At 40.6% G+C, this 19,892-nt stretch overlaps 1 protein-coding gene across 1 annotated transcript in view; it reads right to left on the reverse strand.

The window, feature by feature from the left end:
* Positions 1-1,731: 1,731 nt before the first annotated feature.
* The window catches only part of Setbp1 (SET binding protein 1), a 363,269-nt gene continuing 345,108 nt past the window's right edge, over positions 1,732-19,892 (reverse strand). The window contains 2 exon segments of the mRNA XM_028871988.2: positions 1,732-6,674; positions 6,677-7,111. Of these exon segments, the coding sequence (XP_028727821.1) occupies positions 6,502-6,674; positions 6,677-7,111 (608 nt within the window). The 3' untranslated portion in view covers positions 1,732-6,501.

The following is a 19,892-nucleotide window of genomic DNA, read 5'->3' on the forward strand; positions in this document are numbered from 1 at the left end:
TTAAAGTGATAACTGATTCCTACAACTCTGTCTCTTAGCACCCTAATCTAGGCAGATAGGGTGGCTCATACTCATCCTCTCAGGGTATGTATCTGACTTCAAGGGCAGAGGAGAAAAAAAATAAAAACTATGTTCTTCATTTGGATGTGATGGTGCCCACTTGTAATCCCAGCACTTCCATGGCTGAGGCAGGAGGGCTGCTGAGAGTTGGAAGTCAGCTCAGGCTGCACAATGAGACTCAGCCTCAAAACAGACAAACAAACACACAAACAAACAAAAAAATCAGAAACATTACTACCAACAAAACCCCCAAAAGTATGCTCTTTCTGGCCTTTCAGTTAAAAATGCCCAGAGACCAGGGAAATAGAGGAGGGAGGCCTTCAAGGAACCCAGCTTCTCCTCCTTCGGTTTTGGAACTCAGATTCTGCTTGGTGGGTGGAAGAGGGTGGTGATATACTTAAAAAAATTTTAAAAATCTATGACTTACAGACAAGTTGTAATGTGTATTGATTCCACTTATCTATCTGTAGACTGAGATTTACACCAACCACAGGTACAGACAGGCACCACTCTCCTGAGAACCACTGTGAGCACATTGGCAGCCTGAACGATAACCCTGTAGTTGAGGCAAAGGGGACCTTTACTCCTGTTTGAGGAGCTGTTAAGTAGGCATGAAGGAGACTCTCAGACATCATTACTGATTTTGGAAATATCAACCCATGAGCTGGAATTAGAAATGTTATAGTTCTAATATTTCTTGGTTTAATACAAGTCAGTCTGCAGAGAAGAGGAAGTGCAAACTGGTGGGAGTCTTCCCAGTCCTCGGTCCTCCAGGTCAAGTACTCTGAGGGCCAGCTTCTGGGCATTTCCACTCATCCCACTGGACCACTAAGACTTCTGTGGGTGCTCTAATACCACATGCCTTGATCAAAGTCATAGTGAGTGACACAGACTGGGAGGGTATGGGGACCTGCTCGTAGCCTTTCTTGTCTGTCTTGTTGGCTTTGGGACATGCAGTCTTAGAAGATGAGAGAAAGATGGCAAAGAGAACCCCATTATGCCTGTATGTTTATAAACCACACAATTTACAGCCTGCAATCTAAAACAGGTTTCCAAATACAAAATAAAAATTGGGAACAGGAAAGGTGGGAAGAGAAAACATCTGTGTTTGCATTTTTTGTTTGAGACTTTATCATCTCTATACCCTTTGTCATATTGCTTAGGAGTGCTAGTTTATTGGTCAAATGTAAGCCATGTGCATTCTTTCAGCACAAAGGTACTCAACATAGACAGCAGTAGGTGACCAGTAACTGACATTTATTACAAAGCCCTTCTTTCCTATCATTGCAGAACTAGTGGAAGTCCTTCTTTCCTCAGGAATATGAAATCATGGAAAATTTGGGGTGAGAGCTTCATTCTCACCCATATGTTCTTCTAAGTCTTCAGGCTACACTAGGTCTCCAACATACTGAGACTGGCTGTAACAAGAAATTTATAGTGATATGAATGGACCTTTGCAGGATAGCCATGTAGGAAAGTATTTTCTGAACACAAGACCTGCAAATCAGACTCAAATATTGTCTACAGTGTAATTCCCAGAGACAGAGTTGGGTTAAAATTTTGTCAATGATTGTGTATCCACTTGGTGTGAGAAGAGACCCTCAAATGCTATTAAACTGCTTATTGATATGAACCAGATGGAAAATAAGACAAAAGAATTCACAACTCATGTTAGACAGAATTGAATGTCTTTAATTTCACACAATGAATAACATATGAATAGGACCAACTTTTTTTTTTAATAGTTAAGTGCTCTGTACTGTGCTAACCTGATCTGGTAGCGAAGACACCGAGCGAGTTTTCTTTTAGAAAAAAAATGTTTAAAACCCAACATCTAAGACCATGGTAGAGCATGCCAGTAAAGCATGCCAGATGTCGCTACGCCTCAAATGACAGCAAGTCCATGTTCATTGAAATGTACAAAAATGCTTTATGAATAAAAACTGTTACAAAAAGAACATTTCAAACAATGTACAATTTCTCTTGCCTCTATATTCAATAAAATACAAATACATTTTTTTGTTCTAAAATATGTTTACATACAATCAAAGTAGGACATGCAAATTACACTTTAAAAAAGGCTTTTAAAAACCACTTATGAATACAAACTAAAAATTAGCCAGAAGGACTTGTAAGACAATCTTGTGCCCATTTTTTGAAATATATATGTACATATTTAACACATCATGTGCATTTATTATTATTTAAGAAATAGATTTTTTTTTAAAAAAAAAAAAAAGGAAGAAAAAAGAAAGATACCAATCCAGGGCAGAACTACCCTTCCAAGTTGACCAGTTGGCAGCTCTCCGATTTCTCCCTCTTTAGTGTTTATTCTACCTGGGCAAGTGGGAGACAGATATCCAGGAAGTCTCTTCCTTGGTTGATATGTGCTTCTGTGACTGTTCCCCAAGTGACTGAGTCCAACAGGGAAGACAGGCTCCTCAGTGGGGTGAACTCTCTTAGAAACACGAGGCAGAGGGAGCCTTGCTGTGTGGAAAGAAACGTGAAGAAACACCAAGAAGATGCTACGGTATGTTACAGTTTGAGTTTCTAGGCACTGTGATGACATTATCTGTAAGCGCTGGCATTTGGACCATTGTGATACGATAGGGTAGTGTTGAGAAAAATATCTATATTTATGTACTTTTACATAATGAGTAGGACTGAAAACCCTGCGACATAACACTTAAATGGCTTTTGAGGCATTTTGGCTCCTGTCACTCCCTCACTATGCTACAGTTGGCATTTAAAGGCTTTGGAAATATCCGTGTAGACTTTAGACAGTTCCCAGGTCAACCTTCCTAGCGATAGGGAAAAATACACTCCACAAGCTTATTATCTGATTATTGTTGAGTAACAAGCCAGGAGTAAGATTTTCTACTTAAGTCCTAATACCAAATCCTTTATGATCTGCTTATAATATATCACCTTATACTATAATTCTGTCACCACTTGCTTGTCATATTTATAGATAAAGCAATGTGCAGAACACAAATTCTGAATGCCATTGAACATGGCCCCCCGCTGCAGACAGCAGTCACGTTAAAACACTAATCTACTGGCAGCCCTTAGTCCCCTTCACTAGGCTGCCAGTGATGGCTGAGTCCTGGTCCTGCCGACTCACAGAGACCCTCCATGCTTTCCCTTTGCTGACCTGTCTTCCTTGGCTGGTAGCCACAGCTGGGCTATTGGAGAGAGTTAAGCTTCTGTTCCTCTCTTTTGAGACGAGGGGTCGAAAAGCAAATGGCTTTCTAGTCCCTTGGAAAGGTGGACTAAAGACCGATCAGCGCCCCCAAGGAGCTTTTGCATCTAGGTTTCACCTTCTCATCTCTAATTGGTCTCCTTAGAGTGTAAGTGGTTTCCTACCTACTTGCTGAAGGAGTATTCTAAAAAGAAAAGAAGAAGAAAGAGAGAAATTAAAAGCAAGGGATCATTACAAGATATTTTATGGATCTGTAAATGGTGTCTTGAGGATCCCAAATGACACCTCTCAAGGTAGAAATGCATCCCCAGAAGGCAGTGCTGTGTAGTTAAGAACCTCCATACTTTAAATCAAGAGCTGGGTTCTCTGCTTGGTTCTAAAACCAACTAGATGTGGAAATTCAATTGGCTTCATGGAGGGGCCTGGGCAGCAAAGGAGAGGGTAAGGGGGAGTTAGGGAATACACAAATAGTCGTAGCAAGGAGATGAGTTAGCGTTCATGAAAAACGAGAGAAAAAAGTATGTGACAATGAGGGAGACACCTGGTATGGGGAGCCACCGTGTAGATGAATGGGATCACTGCCACCCTCCAGCTGCTGTTTACCATGGCTTTCTTTGGTCCTCTAGTTTTCCAAACAGTTTTCAGAGTGTGCAAGCAGGGATTTACATTTCACTCACATTTAACTCCAGGATCAATTCATGTGTTAAGTTGCAGGTCCACTGAATATCTCCTGGAATCTTTTTATTGGTTTGTAATTTCTAACCCAAACTTCTTTTGCACTAAATCACCAATGGCAGGTTAATGCCAATTAAATGCTGGGTGTTCTCTGGGCTCTCTCTCCTCTGTAAGAAGGTTTAGATTGCTCAGAGACTTGTTTGGGGGACTGCATCACAGCAAGAATGAATGAAGGAAGAAAGAAAAAAATGGTTTTCGAAGTCCAACAGGAAGAGAACCTTCTTTATGGCTTAATTGGAATGGGAATGGCTGGTCTTTCGGAGGAATGGTTGGGGGAAAGGGACTGATCTATACCTTCCCCCGTGACTTTGGAGCTGCTCAGACATGGCTCAGGAGTGACAGGTTGAAAATGGCTGTGCAGATTCTGCTGTTCAGATTCTGTGAAATGCCATAGGTCCACCCAGGTCACAAACTGAGTATTTAGGATAAAAGCTGGAAATAAGCGGAGTCCTTTAAACTTATGTATTGCTAGGATTAAATGAGACTGACTGAGCAGGCTGCAGATGACATGAAGTCCATTTCGACAGTACAGAATAGGATGGCTCTGTAATTCCAAGCAATGGTTGGTGTCATGACACAGTAGTGATATATACAAGCATATTAACTTGGGATTTTCAAATTTCCTTCAGTATTACCCACTTGTTCACTTATGCCCCTCCCCCCATAAAAATCCATCTCTCTGAGGAGGAGAAACTGTGTTCTGAAATGCTAATGTAGTTTTTTAGCTGGTCCCAACTTACTTTAAAGAAACTTAATTTGAAGGCAAACTGGATATCCTAATTCTCCTTAGAAAACGAAATTCTCTGTGTTTTTTTGTTTGTTTGTTTGTTTTTTGTTTTTTTTGTATAAGCTATGATGCCAGGTATTTGCTGTCTTGAAGAAGTTAGGGTGAGGAGTAAGGGAGGAAATTGAAAAGTACTTATTTGAGATTTCCACATCTGACTTTTAAAAATATCTAGGGCAGTAGGATAAGATCGCATCCATTCTGAGTCTTCACGTGTTTTACTCGGGCTTTGGAAATGGATGATAGATGGAATATCTGTCCACACTAAACCAGTGGCTAGAGCACAACTTGGATGAGAAATGTACAATTGAAATTGACCATTTAAAAGACGATTTGTCACACACAGTTTGCATCCATGCAGACTGATAGATTTATAATTACATTATGTACAGCAATGTTTTAGTGTATTAAGGCAACCACAATTTGGATACTTTGTCCAAGGTGGCTTGATACAATTGGAGTGGTGACACCCTTTCAATACATTAATTTTTATTTTTCTTAGATAAGAACACTTACTCCCCTTCACTTTTAAGAAATAATTAAGAGACAATGGACCTCTTTCTTACTTTCTTTCCTTCTTTCTTTCTTTCTTTCCTTCTTTTTCTTTCTCAACAACCTATGACATCTCTTTGCATGAAAATAATCAGGTACCAAGGCATTGCTAGACGGTTTTCTTTCTGGTGGGCATGGGATTTTGATATTTGGTGACGTATCAGTTATTCCACTTGCTGTGGGGCATTAAAACCATTTTATCCTGCCTATTCTCCACTGATATGTTCTAAGTATAAAAATTACCCCGCTGACACTTGGGTCAACATCTCCCTTGGCTGCTCCGAGTCACTTATTAAAAAACTTCTGTCAATACTGAGTATGTTTCACAATGATTGGGATTCAAAGTTGGTTCCTTGAGGCAGGGTGCCAGGAGTGCGCTTTACAACACGGGTAAAGTTCACATTGTTTAGATGTGTACCACGAAATAGAAGGCAGCTAGTTAACGGGAGTACATGAAAACACATCGCAAAGGAAAAGCAGGAACAGACAATACAAAATCAGTGTACGAGACAGGAACACGCGCAGATCTAAGGTCGTCTATCAGTCCAATTCCACCTTCTGATCACAAGATTCCATCTGAGCAACTGTGTTGTTAACGGAAAGATTCATCTCTCGGGTCACTGGAAGAAGATGTTGGTGCCCCAAAGCCTAGCTGAGTTTGCGAACCAAAAGAAATAAAAACTAATTACGTGGAAGTGGCTTACAAGCCAGCTGGTAAATTTGCAGCTTTGCTCCCCCTTGGAATGTTTGCTAATGGAGGGTGTTTCCCATTTGATTTTTCTGACCAGCAAATGAAATCGGAATCAAGGGCGCACCTGGGATGAGGTGGGGGCCGGTTGGGGGGGGGGTCAGGTGGCCATCAGAGAGCACCAGCTTTGCGCTCTTCCTCCCTTTTCTGCAGCCTGCGAGGATCCGGCCACACGGAGTGGCTCTGGGTTGGGAAATGTTGTGCAGCACAGATAGCTGCTTTTTTTTGGGGGGGGGGGGAGGGGTTGTCCCCTCTCTCTGCTACCCCAAGAGCTCTCACGGCTCCACCCCGCCCTCTGCCCATTCTGCCTGCCCACTGAAGAGAGGGGCGGGGTGTCCCTGTGGTGGGGCATCGGCCCCGCCCTGGCTGCTGAGCTCCCCTGCATCAGTCCCTGCCAGGATCCCTCAGCCCAGGCCAGCCCTAGGGAAGGACATCGCTCTCGCTTGCTCGCGACTTCCTTGGCCTCTTGGCCTTTACCTCCTCTTCCTGGGGAAGGGGCTGTGGCGGGGGCTGCGCGGGCTGCGCTGGGGGCGGTGGTCTGTGTTTCCTCTTCCCGCCCCGCGCGGTCTTGGGCAGCGGTGGGGGTGGTGGGGTGGAGGTGGGGGCGGCGGCAGAGGTGGGGGAGGCGGCGGGGGCAGCGGCGGGGCCTCCCTCGCCATGTGGATAACAGCCTCGATGGTGGCCATCACTGCGTCCTGGCCAGCGGCCGGCTCCAGGGCAAGCGGGCTCAGGCTAGGCTTCTGGCCTCTCTTGCTGGGTAGGTCGATGCACTTTTCCAGCACCGGCATTTGGTCTCTGGAGTCCTCATCGAACTGGGTGGGCTGCTTCCGAGGCCGGCCTCTTCTCTTCTTGACAAAGTTGTTGCCAGTCTTTGATTGTCTCTGCAGCCGCTTGGCCTTCAGGATCTTGTTCACGTGGTCCAGATTCTTCTTGGTGGACAGAAGCTTGGTGTAGTGGCACATCTTCCGCACCTCGCACTGGATGGCTTCGATCTCCCGCCTCTTGAATCGCTTCTTCAGGGAGGAACTGGCTGCAGGGAACAAGAAGCGAGAGGTTGAGCTCAGGATGCAATGCCCTCCATGTATTGTTTCACTATTTAAACAGAAAATAATAAAAAAACAGTGGCTGAATATGTCACGTGTATGAAGCATTATTGACATTGTTATTATTATTTCAGTCCTCACAGTTACATAAAATATTGTGGTTGGTATTTTATTTCACTTTGTGTGACAGGGTCTCCTTATGTAGGGCAGGCTGTTCTTGAACTCCCGATCCTTTCACTGAGTGCTGGGAAATGAGACTTCTATTGCAACACTTGACTCCCCCCTCCCTCCTCTGTTTTAAAGAGAGGGAAACTGAGGCTCCTATCTCTGTGGGTTCTTAGAAAGCACAGTGTAAGCTTTATATTATATTTCTGGTTTTTTTTTTAATTTAGCCCTTTGACATCAGACCCAATTCAATCAAGCATTAATTGATCCTGTACCTTTGTCTGACCTTGACCGATTACACACAGCCCACCCACATCGTTCAATTGGATCATAGAAAGGCACCTGTGGTCTTATGAGTGGCCTGGACAGGACCGAGAAGCTAGAGTTGAAGGATTTTGTCCTAACTTCTTCCTGGTGAGGGGCTTGTGCCCAAACACTACAGTTGGGATGGTGTGGTCTCTTAATCCTTTCCCGCCAGTATTCTCGAGCTGTCAGGTTGCCGGATGATGCCCAATTAAGCAAGCTCTTCCTAGCCTTCGCCCTCTGGGGACCTCAAGGGCAATATCCGCCAGGTGTTTCTCAATGGTTTACACTCCTCGGCTGAATAGTTGTTTGCAAAGGGCTCTTTTCATGTGCTGCTGGCCAGATGCGCCTCTATTTTATGAGCCTAACTTCTCAGGAAGTCCTGTACTGTGGCACTAAATGGCCTTCAGAACTGCTTCGTTTTGAAGTTCAGACACCATAAAGTGTGAATGGTTTCAAGACATGGGCAGCCTTTCACCCTTGGATCGTTCTCCTGTTACTGTCCGTGAGCAGGCACATTTGTATGGAATACCTGTGCACTGGCAAACAGGCATCTGCACCGATGTGTGCTTGTAGACAAACACAGGCACACCGCTCATCCTCTATGCCGGCCACCAGTCAGTTGTAGATGCAAGTCTCTCCTCACTGAATTCTTTGCTGCTGTGATTTGCCCTAAACGCCCAATCCCAAAGACGCTCACTTAAAAGACTACCCTCTAAAGGGGACATATTTCATATTACTATGTTGTTTTCTTGTGTGCTCCCATTGCTATTTTTTCAGCTATTGGTTGAGAGGATAAATATCTTAAGGGAGAGAGGAAAAAATATGCTTAACACTTGGCCACCACTCTCACTGTTCTTGGGCACTCCCACTTCATTCTTTCCATGTCGTCCACTTCTCCCTCATGCTGTGGCCCATCACAGACTTCCAGGAGGGTTTTATTTGAAGTTATTTATGTGACTAGCTTCATGGAGTGGGAAGCGCTGAGTTCCATAGGCCAGGTCAAACTGCCACTGCTTTTGGCCAAAGGTCAACCAGACTGACTGAGCAATGAATAACTACTGAGCGATCTTTAAAATAAGTTATAAAGATCAAAATAGAACAAAGCCAGAGTGAGCTTCTGACTAGAAAAATAAAACTTTTGTAGTTAGTCTTGTAAAAAGAAAAGGTGGCTCAATTATCAGTTCTCGTGTGGCTTTATGTCGCTTACGGGACCTCGCATGGTGCCTCCTGAATGGACAGGATTGAAAGTTGCTTCCTCGGTGGCTTCTTGCTGCCTTCTAGTCACATCCTTTGAAGGTGTTACAGTTTGGATTTTGAAGGCAACAGTCGCAAAGACAGCGCCATTAGGAGTTTGTAATCAGGTCTTGTTAGAGACAAGCAATGGGCTTTGTTCATAGGGATTCCTAGTAAACCAGAGTGGTTAGAAAAATGTCACAAAACTCTGGGCATCATTTAACATAGAATCCACATAGAAACCACATTACTCTCGCCTTAGTTTATTCTATTTATTGAGGAACTTCCTGATCTATAATCCACAATAGAAAGGTACTAGTTTTGTAGACCTATAATACAGCAAGGTATAAATAAGTATAAAATAATTTTATTAGTTGTACTATCTGAGTAAAACTTGACAGAAATGCTTTCATGAGCTAGAGGTTCACATAGGGGCAAATATAATCATTAGATGGCACCTCTTACCTTTCACAATGAAATGCCAAAAACAAACAAATAGATTAATAAACAAATCCCCAAACTAAACTCAAATCAATCCAAACCCAATGATCTCAGACATTGTTTTACATGTCACATAATTTTTAATTCAACCCTTGTGCACCCTAATAAACTTATCTGGGGGGTCAGAGAACAGAACAGCCACAATATTAAACATAGAGGTTAGGCAATGTTAGCACACATGTCTTTAATCCTAGCATTCCAGAGGCAGAGATCCATCTGGATCTCCGTGAGTTCAAAGCCACACTGGAAATAGCCAGGCATGGTGACACATGCCTTTAATCCCAGAAAGTGATGGCAGGAAGCAGAAAGGTGTATAAGGCATGAGGACCAGGAACTAGAGCCTGTTGAGCTTTTAGGTGTTTTGCAGCAGTTCAGCTGAGATTCATTTGGATGCAGACACAGAGGATTTCATTCTGAGGAAACGAGATCAGCTGAGTGATTGGTGAGGTGAGGTTAGCTGCGGCTGGTTCTGTCTCTCTGATCTTTCAGCGTCCACCCTAATACCTGACTCTGGGTTTGTTTTTATTAATAAGACCTTCTAACAATTCGTGCTACAAACCCTTGTATTGAAAATGGTTAAGGAATAATTATGACAGTGTAAATCCACCAAATGGTAAGAATAAAAACAGCATAAGCAACTTTTGTACCCACCATTTGCATTTAATTAATGTTCACAGATTATCTTATTTGCTTTAATTAATTAGTACTTTTTGAGGTCAGATCTTGCTATGTCTATCAGACTGGCTTTCAACTCATAATCCTCCTGCCTCTTCTGGTGTGCTGGGACTATAGTTATGTGCACCTTGCCTGGTACTTTCTTGTTTTTAAAGAAGGGACACATGGATCCAGTGGTCTTTGCTCCATTCTCCATTCCATTACCTTCCCTTTACATGCTAGTATGGTATTTTTATTGCATGAATGAGGATAGACAGCCAGTAAGAATTAAGTTTGAAACCATACCTAGTGTTGGTAATGATATGAGGAACCTGGAACACTTGCAGGGGGAGAAGTTGGCCCACCATTTTGCACAGTGTAGTAACTGCTAGAGTTGAAAGCACCCAGGCTCAGTGCCCTAGTGACTGCGTGTCAGGATTGCCTCCTTCACTTACTTGTAATAAGAGGCAAAAAGACTTAGAAGAGGTTCCCTCAAAGCTCAGTGAATGCTATGGGGGGATAAAGACAACATAAACACTAAGCAAAAGCTAATGAATCAATGAGGATACATTAAAGTAGAGTCATAGACATATATATATATATACATATATATATGTATGTATATATACACACATATATATTTGAACACGATGCATGTAAGTTAAGCAGTATGACTAAATTTAAAAAGTTGAATGGAAAATCAAATTGAAAAGAATTTTAAGTAAAGAAACCATTTCTATAAAAGTAAAGATACATATCTTTGAATTTTTATCATATTTTTAGGATCCAATAAGAAGCTACCAGTGGCTACTGTGAGGAAGGCCAACTCTGAATGGAAGACTTGGTGAAGGAAGAGATTTCAGTATTTATTTTTCCCCAGAGTTACTTCATAAAAGGTCACAAAGCTTCCAGAGTGGGGCTGCCCAGCAGCAGGTGTGGAATATTGAAAATGTCCCTTATCTGGACGTGGTGTGCTCGTGCACACCTGTCCGCCTGGCACTGGTGTGGGCGCCATGGACGATCAGGAAGTCAAGGGCATCCTTGTACAGACTGAGTCCCACCCTAGCTGGAATACGTATATCCTGTCTCAAAAAAACAGGGACAAGGGAGGTGGAGGAGGATGGAGAGAAGGAGGCAGAGAAGAACAACAGAAAGGGAAATCGTTCACCCTCCCCCACACCAGCTCCTAGTGATATATGGCAACGATCATTCAAAGACAGCAACTATGAGGGAGAAACTGAACATTCAGTCCCATATGAATAGTTAATATGTGGCCAATGGTTACTTCCTGGACAACATGGCTGCCAACTGAACGACACGGAAATACCCAAGACAAAGGGTATTTGGGGATTCGGTCAATCAAAAGAAGATTGTTGTGAATTTAAGTTAAATACCTTGGTGTCTCTGAGAAAATTCATTTAGATGAGTGGAAAACTAACTATAAAGACATGGAAGAGATAAAATGATCTTATTTGACTATCAATTTAGTGAAACGGGTACAAGAGACCCTGGAATAAATTTCCAATTAAACCCTGTCTGGGCATTTCTTGGCATGATTGTGGTTAGTTAGGTGTAATCATTGTGTTATGATCATATTTTTTATTTTTAAGTGCCTTGTCTTTTAGAAATGAATTAAAATATTTGTGAGTGAAGAAATATGAAACTGTCACAAACTGTCTTCCAAATAGGAAGAGGGAAGTAGTGAGAAGTACTGCTGAAACATGGTTGATCAAGCGTTAATACTGTGGGAGCTGAGTAATGGTATACAAGGTTTAATAATTTGGTATGTGCTTGATATTTTTTCAAAATACAGGCTTAAAATTATGAATGGTAAGTGGCAAAAGTGTATCTCTTGGCATCTTAGGATAGGGAAGAGCTGTAGTTTTCACCCCCCCTACAGGTTCTATTCACATAGTTTTGGAAGAGAGATCCCCCATTTCTCTGACAAGTCACACTGACCCCTGGCTTAATGGTATGGGACAATGAGTTCTCTGGTTTATGCTGTGACAATCACCATGTCACGAGCCGACCTCTATTTGATGTTGGGTATTATAACAATATCCCTTTCTTCTGTACACTATAATATGTGGGGTTCCTACATGCGCAGAGGACCTGAATCTTACTTTGTGCTTGTGTTTATTATCCAGACTTCAGTTAAGAGTCAGGGTTCCCGCAGACGAAGAACGGAATGAAGCTGAGCTGATGTGACGTTGCTCAGGGGCGCTAGAAATGAAGGTGAACTATTCACGACAAGGCTTTCAGTGTTTCTGGGTCTCTTCAGATGTTACCCTGGGCCTAGGAACTAAATGGTCTTGAAGTATTTTTCTGGATTTAAAGACTGCCATAATTCTTTCCTACATTTATTATCAATTGCCTTCCCAAAATGGAGGACAGCTTTCTAAATTCTATTTCTCTTCTAATAAATTTGAAATCTCAGATTGGGAGAAGAGTACTTGGGACTTGGCAAGGTTTGGTATTCACAAATCTTTCTCCTTATTGCTTATGATTCCACTGTCTCTCTAAATGTTTACAGATTTTCCTCTCTTCAAATTGTTTCATTATTGAACAGCAATTCCTGGGATCTTGCTGCAAAGATTGATTCCATATTTGCCCTCTTTCCTGTCCTTGTCCTGTAGCTTGCCTGCTATTTGTGAGGCTTAAAGAATAATTATGGCTGTCCTAGGCAAAATACAAATGTACTTCTTTATAACTCCCCAAGAGTTATAAAGTTAGAAAATCATTTTCTAGGTCTCCAGAATTGTCATGCAAATGGTAGGCTGGTATTGGCCCAGACTTAGAATACCTCTTCATTACCTCCCATTTTTGGAGGAGCAGATTATCAGCATTTGTTGATCTTCTCACTTCTTTTATCATGCGGAAGAATGGGCTCAGCAGTCATTCTTGTTCCCAGACTTACTGATGTAGTGTCAGTACCATGAGCCGCATCAGGTGCTCACGACCAGGCTTAGTTATATATAAGACTCTTAAGAAATGGATTCTGATGTTGGTAGACTGTATTTTGTCCATATGTATGATATAGTCTTGTTATATAAGATAGATTTGGGTGGGTAGGTTAGAAGGCAGATTTATTTCTGGACTTCTTAACAGATTTTTTTTTTTTTTTTTTTTGTATCTGACCGGTTCTAAAGGGAAGTGGGTTAATTGGAGGGAAGACTTTCAGGATAGAGGTGGTTGGAACACTACCTGCCTTAACTGGCAAATAGAGTTTTGGTGTGAATTGATTTCTAGGTTGATTTATGTTAGAAGGTTCTTTGCAAAGACCACATCTTTCCTTTGTACTTTCTGAGGTTCCAACAAGGGCACATTCATGAAGTGGTAGATGATCTGGTAGCTGCTGTGTGGTCAGCACATGTGAGCTCAAGACAAGTCAGTTGCCCAGTGTTATACAATGTAAATTGTGCATTTTGTGCTTTGTACTTGAAATTGAATCAATAATATTTTATTTGTCTTAATGATGTTTTGTATTATTTAATGGGTAGTATGTGACGGCCTGCCTTGGCATGTACAATTTCTTCTTCTATCTGTGAATTTAAATATACCCTCTATAGTCCTAGCCTTAAAGGCTCCTTTGAAAAGGACAACATGTTATTTCTTCTGGTTGAGCTCCTATAGGGCAAGGAACAATTGTACAGCTGCTGGATACCAAAAGTGCTAGAGAATACTGCTCTTTGAGTTTGGAACAATGATTTTGAATTAAGAGTTATGATTGTTATGGAGGTGACCACAGCTCTCTGATTGGACTTAGGGCCTACTCCACAGGTGGGAACTCATGCTTGGTACTTACTGTAAACTCCGAAAAACAAAACAAAATGAAACAAAACAACAACATGGTTAGGGGCTGGAGAGGTCATAAGCCCTAGAGGAAGAATTTCCTAGCGTTGTTTAGTTAGTTAAAGTGGTGTTAAATCATCTTTTAAATATGGATATTTATACCCAGAGACAAATGCTACCCTCAGCTTTAATCAGGGAAGGTTCTTTTTGCAGTGAACAGCAGGAAATACAGATTCTTGGCTGCTCAAGGTGTTCAGAATAAGGTGTGGTTGAGTTCTCAGCCCTAAACAGACATTTCCACCACTAAAGACTCAAGGAAGAGTGAGCAGAGGAAGTGGGAAATCGGGAGAAACACTGCAAAGGTGCAATTTTCTGGGTGTGACACACCTTTACCATCATGTTCTCACAGCTGCAAGGATTCTCTCTTCACTGGGCCTGCGCAGGACTGCACCTGCCAACTCCCAGTGACGGTTGAGGAAGACACTGATGGAGAGCTATCCCTCCTTGTTGAACTATTAGCTACTTACTGATAGATTCTGGGAAAGGAGGATGGTTGTCTACATCTGTGTACCCACTGGTGAGCCCCCCAAGCTCTAAAGGCTGGTTCCAAATCTATGCTCCTGCAGAGGGCCTTGGTTAAACTCAGTGGATCACTAAAAAAAAAAATTTGAAACCAAATATACTTGATTGTGGGAAAGGGATTTGTAGTGGAGAGGAGGTGTTGACAGGGTTAGAGCAAGCCAAAATGGTGGGCGTGAGAGTAATTAGAATGAGTTATATTCGTGTATGAAATTGTCAAAGAACATATATAATTAATTTTTAAAAATCAGAGATAGGGAGGTTGTCATGAGGAAGCACGGCTTCCACTCTGTTTTTCTTAAATTTATCTTGTACTTTGGTGTTTCTTTGAAGCCACGGCCAGCTTGGGAGTTTACTGTCAAAGACCATCCTTTCTCGACTGCCATAGCTTAGAGGGCTTTGCTTTGTTCTTGTTTTGCCCAGATCATAGATAGTTAGCCTGACAGAGAGGTGAAGCAATGGCGTCATATGTTTGCCTTTCTCTGAAGTAGAAGACACCAAAGAGCAGGCTGCAATGCGCATCTGCCTGTGTCTTCTCGTAGGCAATTTACGGCCTTGCCACGAGCTCTCCTGCCCTTGACATCTTGCCTATTGTCCAATTCTTGTCTCCCTCTCCAGCCTCTCAGAGGACAGCACATTTCCCTAAGAGGAAGCCAATTTATTTGGCTGCAGGAATATCACATTAACAATTTATGTTCACATTATCGATATTTTATCCAAAAATTAAGAATTAAATGAAGCAAATGCATTATATGTGGGACCAGAATGGCGTCCTCACTTGGCCTGCATATGCACCTGCCATAATTTGATATAAGGTTTCAAGAAAAGAAAGTGAACCCACAGGCATTCAGGGGTCAATGGAGCATCTTACCACCTCACTGTTTTCATGGTGCTGTCAATCAGGCTTGTGTTTTGATGCTATAGCCCACAAGGGTAATTTTAGTAGGAGAAGACTCTTAAACAAAACAGTTAAATCAAAGTATTTCTTAATGAGATAAAGATTACCCATGAGATATTTTATGTATCACAATAAGTTGTCTTGTTATCTCATTGCAGACTGTATAAAATGACTGCCTTCTACAAAGCTGACTTGGGAAACTTTCTTAATAAAAATGAGAGTTTGACTCATACTCATGGTTTTGTGCATTCATGGCTTGTGACCTAAAACACAAGTAGAATACTTAATCTCCTTAGAGGATAAAGTCCCCATAGGCCCCAAAGTAATGCTTTAATAAACTAAACAATTTACATTATGGAAGAGCATTTTCACTAATTGATTGGAAATTTACTCATTATTTAGTAATCTTGTTGCTGAAAATGATGTTATAACCTATAAAAAAAATCCCTTAAATCTGAAGACTTAAAGCTCTTATAAGCAGAGCTGATGAATGAGGATGTTGAGAGATTTGAACTCATTATAAAGTGCAATGCTTTCTGGTCTGCAAGATGACCTAACCTTTAATAAGGGAGATGGCTATCCATGTTCTTAAGCAAACCTTGTTTAATGGATGTTGAGATTGAAGAAATGGTATGATTTAAATACAGTCAGGGATACTTTTCTTCTTTGGGCTTATACTTATCCTCATAACATACATCTACCAATAAGAAACACTGAAAAACAAACAATTCTGATCTTCAAATTTTATCCTAAGTATGAAAACAAGGACATTTTTTAAAATGCAAGCTAACTCAGTCAGTCTGTGTTCCTTAAACCATTGTAAAAATTGTAAAGTTGGTAGAAAAATTTAATAGCAATAGAATACTTTTGTTTCATTGATATAATAGAGTAAGTAAAATTTGGAATCATTTTGAGAAAATCATTTATATACAAAGTTTCTCATTCTCTTAAAGTTTATGTTTTGAAAAGTAAATATGTTCTAAATATGCATTTAATGAGATGACTATTCACAATGATGTCACTGATATCTCGACAGGATCAAAAATAATTGGAGTTTACTACTCTAAATATTTTTTATGTTTAAAAAAATCAACAAATGTATTCACTCATTTAGCACTTAACCCCAGATCTTATCTTTCTCTGAGCTCATGTCTGGGAAAAATTGTTCAGGATGAATAGAAATGAGTGGTCCTCATAACTAAGAGGAAAGTTCCAGTTCCATGGTTGATGCTGGTTAATGTTTCCTGACACATATACATTCCTAGAAGTCAAGGCTGGACAATAGTTATCTACACACTCTCTAGTTTATCACTAATTGAACTGCAGGAAATTTCATAGCCATCAGGGGAGTTATGTAGACACAGAGCTCCTAGAATGAGATTTGAATATGACATCATTTGCTCTAGGTTTTCAGAATCCTTGACTTCATTGACCATGGTGATACAGTGCCAATCACCTATGAGTTCACAGGTTGGAAAAATCACACATGGCTTTGAGCCAATAAAGGTAGTGATAATGAAGCTGAGAGAAACTCTGAACCTTTGAACCAAGAACATTGCTAGGGATGCTTTAAATATGGCAGCAGGATTCTGATTGATCTGAGAAAGTTGGATGAAGGGCAAGAGCCCAAAGATCAGAGTGAACATCAGAAGTCTACAGCTCCCATGCATGTCCACCAGAACTCCCAGATTGCCTACCAGGAATTGACAAGAGAGGTTTTTTGGGGAAAAATGTTTTCTGGGTTCTGGGGTTGCTGCCTAGGATTTTGTTAAAGAATCAACTGGGAAAAAACAGCAGTTGTAAACTGAGGAAAATCAGAGAGTCACTTAACCCCATGCTATTTCAGCAAATGCTGGCTTTTGTTTCTTGTGGTATGGATCAAGTCTCAGAGCCCTGACTAAACCTCAGCCTCTTCAACTACTGGCTGGGACCCTAATTTATGGGCTTATATCTTCAAAACATGGGGGTTTTGAAGGAGAGGAGGGAGTGGTATATAGGAGCTTGGAAGGAGGAAAAAGAAGGGCAAAATGTCATTATATTTCAATCTCAAAAGTAAAATCTTAGCAGTAGAAAATTCTTGAACATTCAACAACAAAAATAATTAAAAATCAAATGAGTAATGAATCATTTCCCACACTTGGTGGTCCCCGTAGCCTTGGTTCTGAACCCACCACATGTGCACTCTGTATTACACAGGACATCACATCATACAAATCAAGGAAGCCTTCTGAAACACCTGGGATCAGAGTTGAGCCTGCTATGTGTTAGGATTTGCATTTGTTTATACTATATATAAAAGTTTTCTGCATTCACACATGCATCATGTTTTAGTTTTAGAAAACAAAGACTTTTGGTATTCCCTTACCATCATTTCTGGAGAGCTTGAATCCAAATAGTGTATCTTTGTATTCATTATATTAGATGTATAAAATTGTGTTGAATTAGAAAGCTTGATTTCAAAATTTGCTTTTAAATTACTGACTTGTGTGTAAAACAACAACAACAACAACAACAACAACAACAACAAAAATCTTCAATGAATTTTGGCTTGAGATTAGGACAGAAGTCCCAGCCATTCTAAAATACCCTAAACAGACTTCTGCCATTTCATACGAGGTATTTATGTAAATCGGTGTTTTCAGCATTGATGGTCATAAAATGAAAACACCCATCAACAGTGGGAAATGATGAAGTTGATCTGCTTCTGAGAGCATCAGATATTCAAATGGGAGTGAATGCTATGTAAAAATAGACAAGCACATCTACCTTATTAGTACATGAACTTGCTTTTTGTCTTTAATAAATGGTAAATTAAGACATGAAAGAATTATTTGAAAATAAATTTCTGATTTCTGATCTGCAAATATTTGATTTGCATACCTATAAACTTAGAGTTGTGTAAAAACTTCTTAGGCACAAAAGGAGTCAAGGGTCTATAAAATTTCATGGGTGAGGTCCTACGTTCCATCCCTGAATCAAAAACAAAAACAAAGAAGCCCCGAGGAGAGAAGTGTGGAGCTGGACGGGAATGGAGTCAATGCCACGAGGCTTGTGATAAATCACTTAAACTTCATAGCTTCCCAGTTAAGCAAGACATCAGGTTGGGCACACTCTCCCAAGAGGCTCTTTCTTTTTTTCCCTCTTGAATCTTGCATAATGTTATCTTTAACCATAAATACAATATTTTATATAATGTGATATTTTACATGTATGTTCTCACCTGACTTTGAGGCTTTTTTTTCTCTTCTGAATTTTGAAAAAAAAAAAAAAAAAGAAAGAAAAACACACAAGGGAGACAAAATATGCAGCACCATGACTTTAGGGATATTTCTACATCTTGTATGTACCTGATGAGGTAAAGTAAATCCTTGCTGACCGTGCTTGAAGTTCATGAATTGTAAGAAACTACAGGTCTTGCTTTATTTTCTGGTTTAAAAAAGTAACCTTATTTATGCAATATTCAGGCTTCCTATTGGCTTCCTTACAGTAGCCGTTGAGCTGGAAGTTCGGAGGGACTAGATTCTAGTCTTGACTGGTCACCCCACAGTTCTCTGACTACAGATAAAACTCTGACTCTCCCGGAGAAATCTTTACTTCCAAATCTGTAAAAGGGCTCACACTACCAGATTGTCTCTGTTCTAGATGTAGCATCCCTAAATCCTTCATCTGTGTATTCTACAAGATGAATTCTAGACTACATTCTGTTTTGATGACTCGCCCCTAGAGATTTTCAGATCTACTAAAGTTTCTCTCAAGTTACTACCCAATTAAACCAATTTTGCATATATGAAGTGCTAGTATCAAAAGCTTGAGCTGATTAATTTCTATAATCAAAAAGTACGACACTTACATTATTGAAGGCCACACTTAAAAAAATTGGGTATTTTCAATAGCACCCATACTATTAGCTCATATGAAATGACGGCTCCTGCAAGTGCTTCAACACACATTACCACCAAACATGAGCACTGCTGTGGAGACATGTTGCCGAGCATAGCTGCAAACCTTTCATTTAAATTTGCAAAGTTCAATTTTATTGGTCCTGAGTTCTGTGTTTTGAACCACATTAATCTTCATTTCCACCCCCGCCAGATTTTGAGGTATTTTTTTTCCAAAGGGTTGAATAACGTCAGAGTTAATGACTGCCCTTTTAACTCTTGTGGGCCTGACTCAAGTAACTCAAATGCATGATGTTTTTACTAAAATATCAATTTATACACTAGGATATCTTTGCATTCTTCGTAACGACAATCAGTGATTACATCCATTGCTTTAGATTTTCCCATATAGTTGCATCTGTCTGCCTAGCAGATGATGGATGGAGCCAGAAACAACAACTACGCATGGCCTACAGGTGTGTGTCCAATTCTATTATTTCTGTAAGTGTCAGAGAAGATATTGCCTCTGGTGCTAGATAGGAAGAAAATTTTCTCACTTTTCCTTTATCCAAAGGCAACTTTGCTGCGCCAGTGAGGAAAAGAAAAAAGATACAATGCCAAATAATACTCATTTTGGTTCTTGTGCTTGCAAATCTCCCCGGAATTCACTTACAATTGAATATTAAAGCATTTTCCAACTTTTATTATTTTTTAATCAGTATCCTACATCTTAGCACATCTTGCCCAGTCTTTATGAATTGA

The sequence above is a fragment of the Peromyscus leucopus genome, chromosome 19 (assembly GCF_004664715.2).
Source record: "Peromyscus leucopus breed LL Stock chromosome 19, UCI_PerLeu_2.1, whole genome shotgun sequence".
NCBI classification, from domain to species: Eukaryota; Metazoa; Chordata; class Mammalia; order Rodentia; family Cricetidae; genus Peromyscus; species Peromyscus leucopus.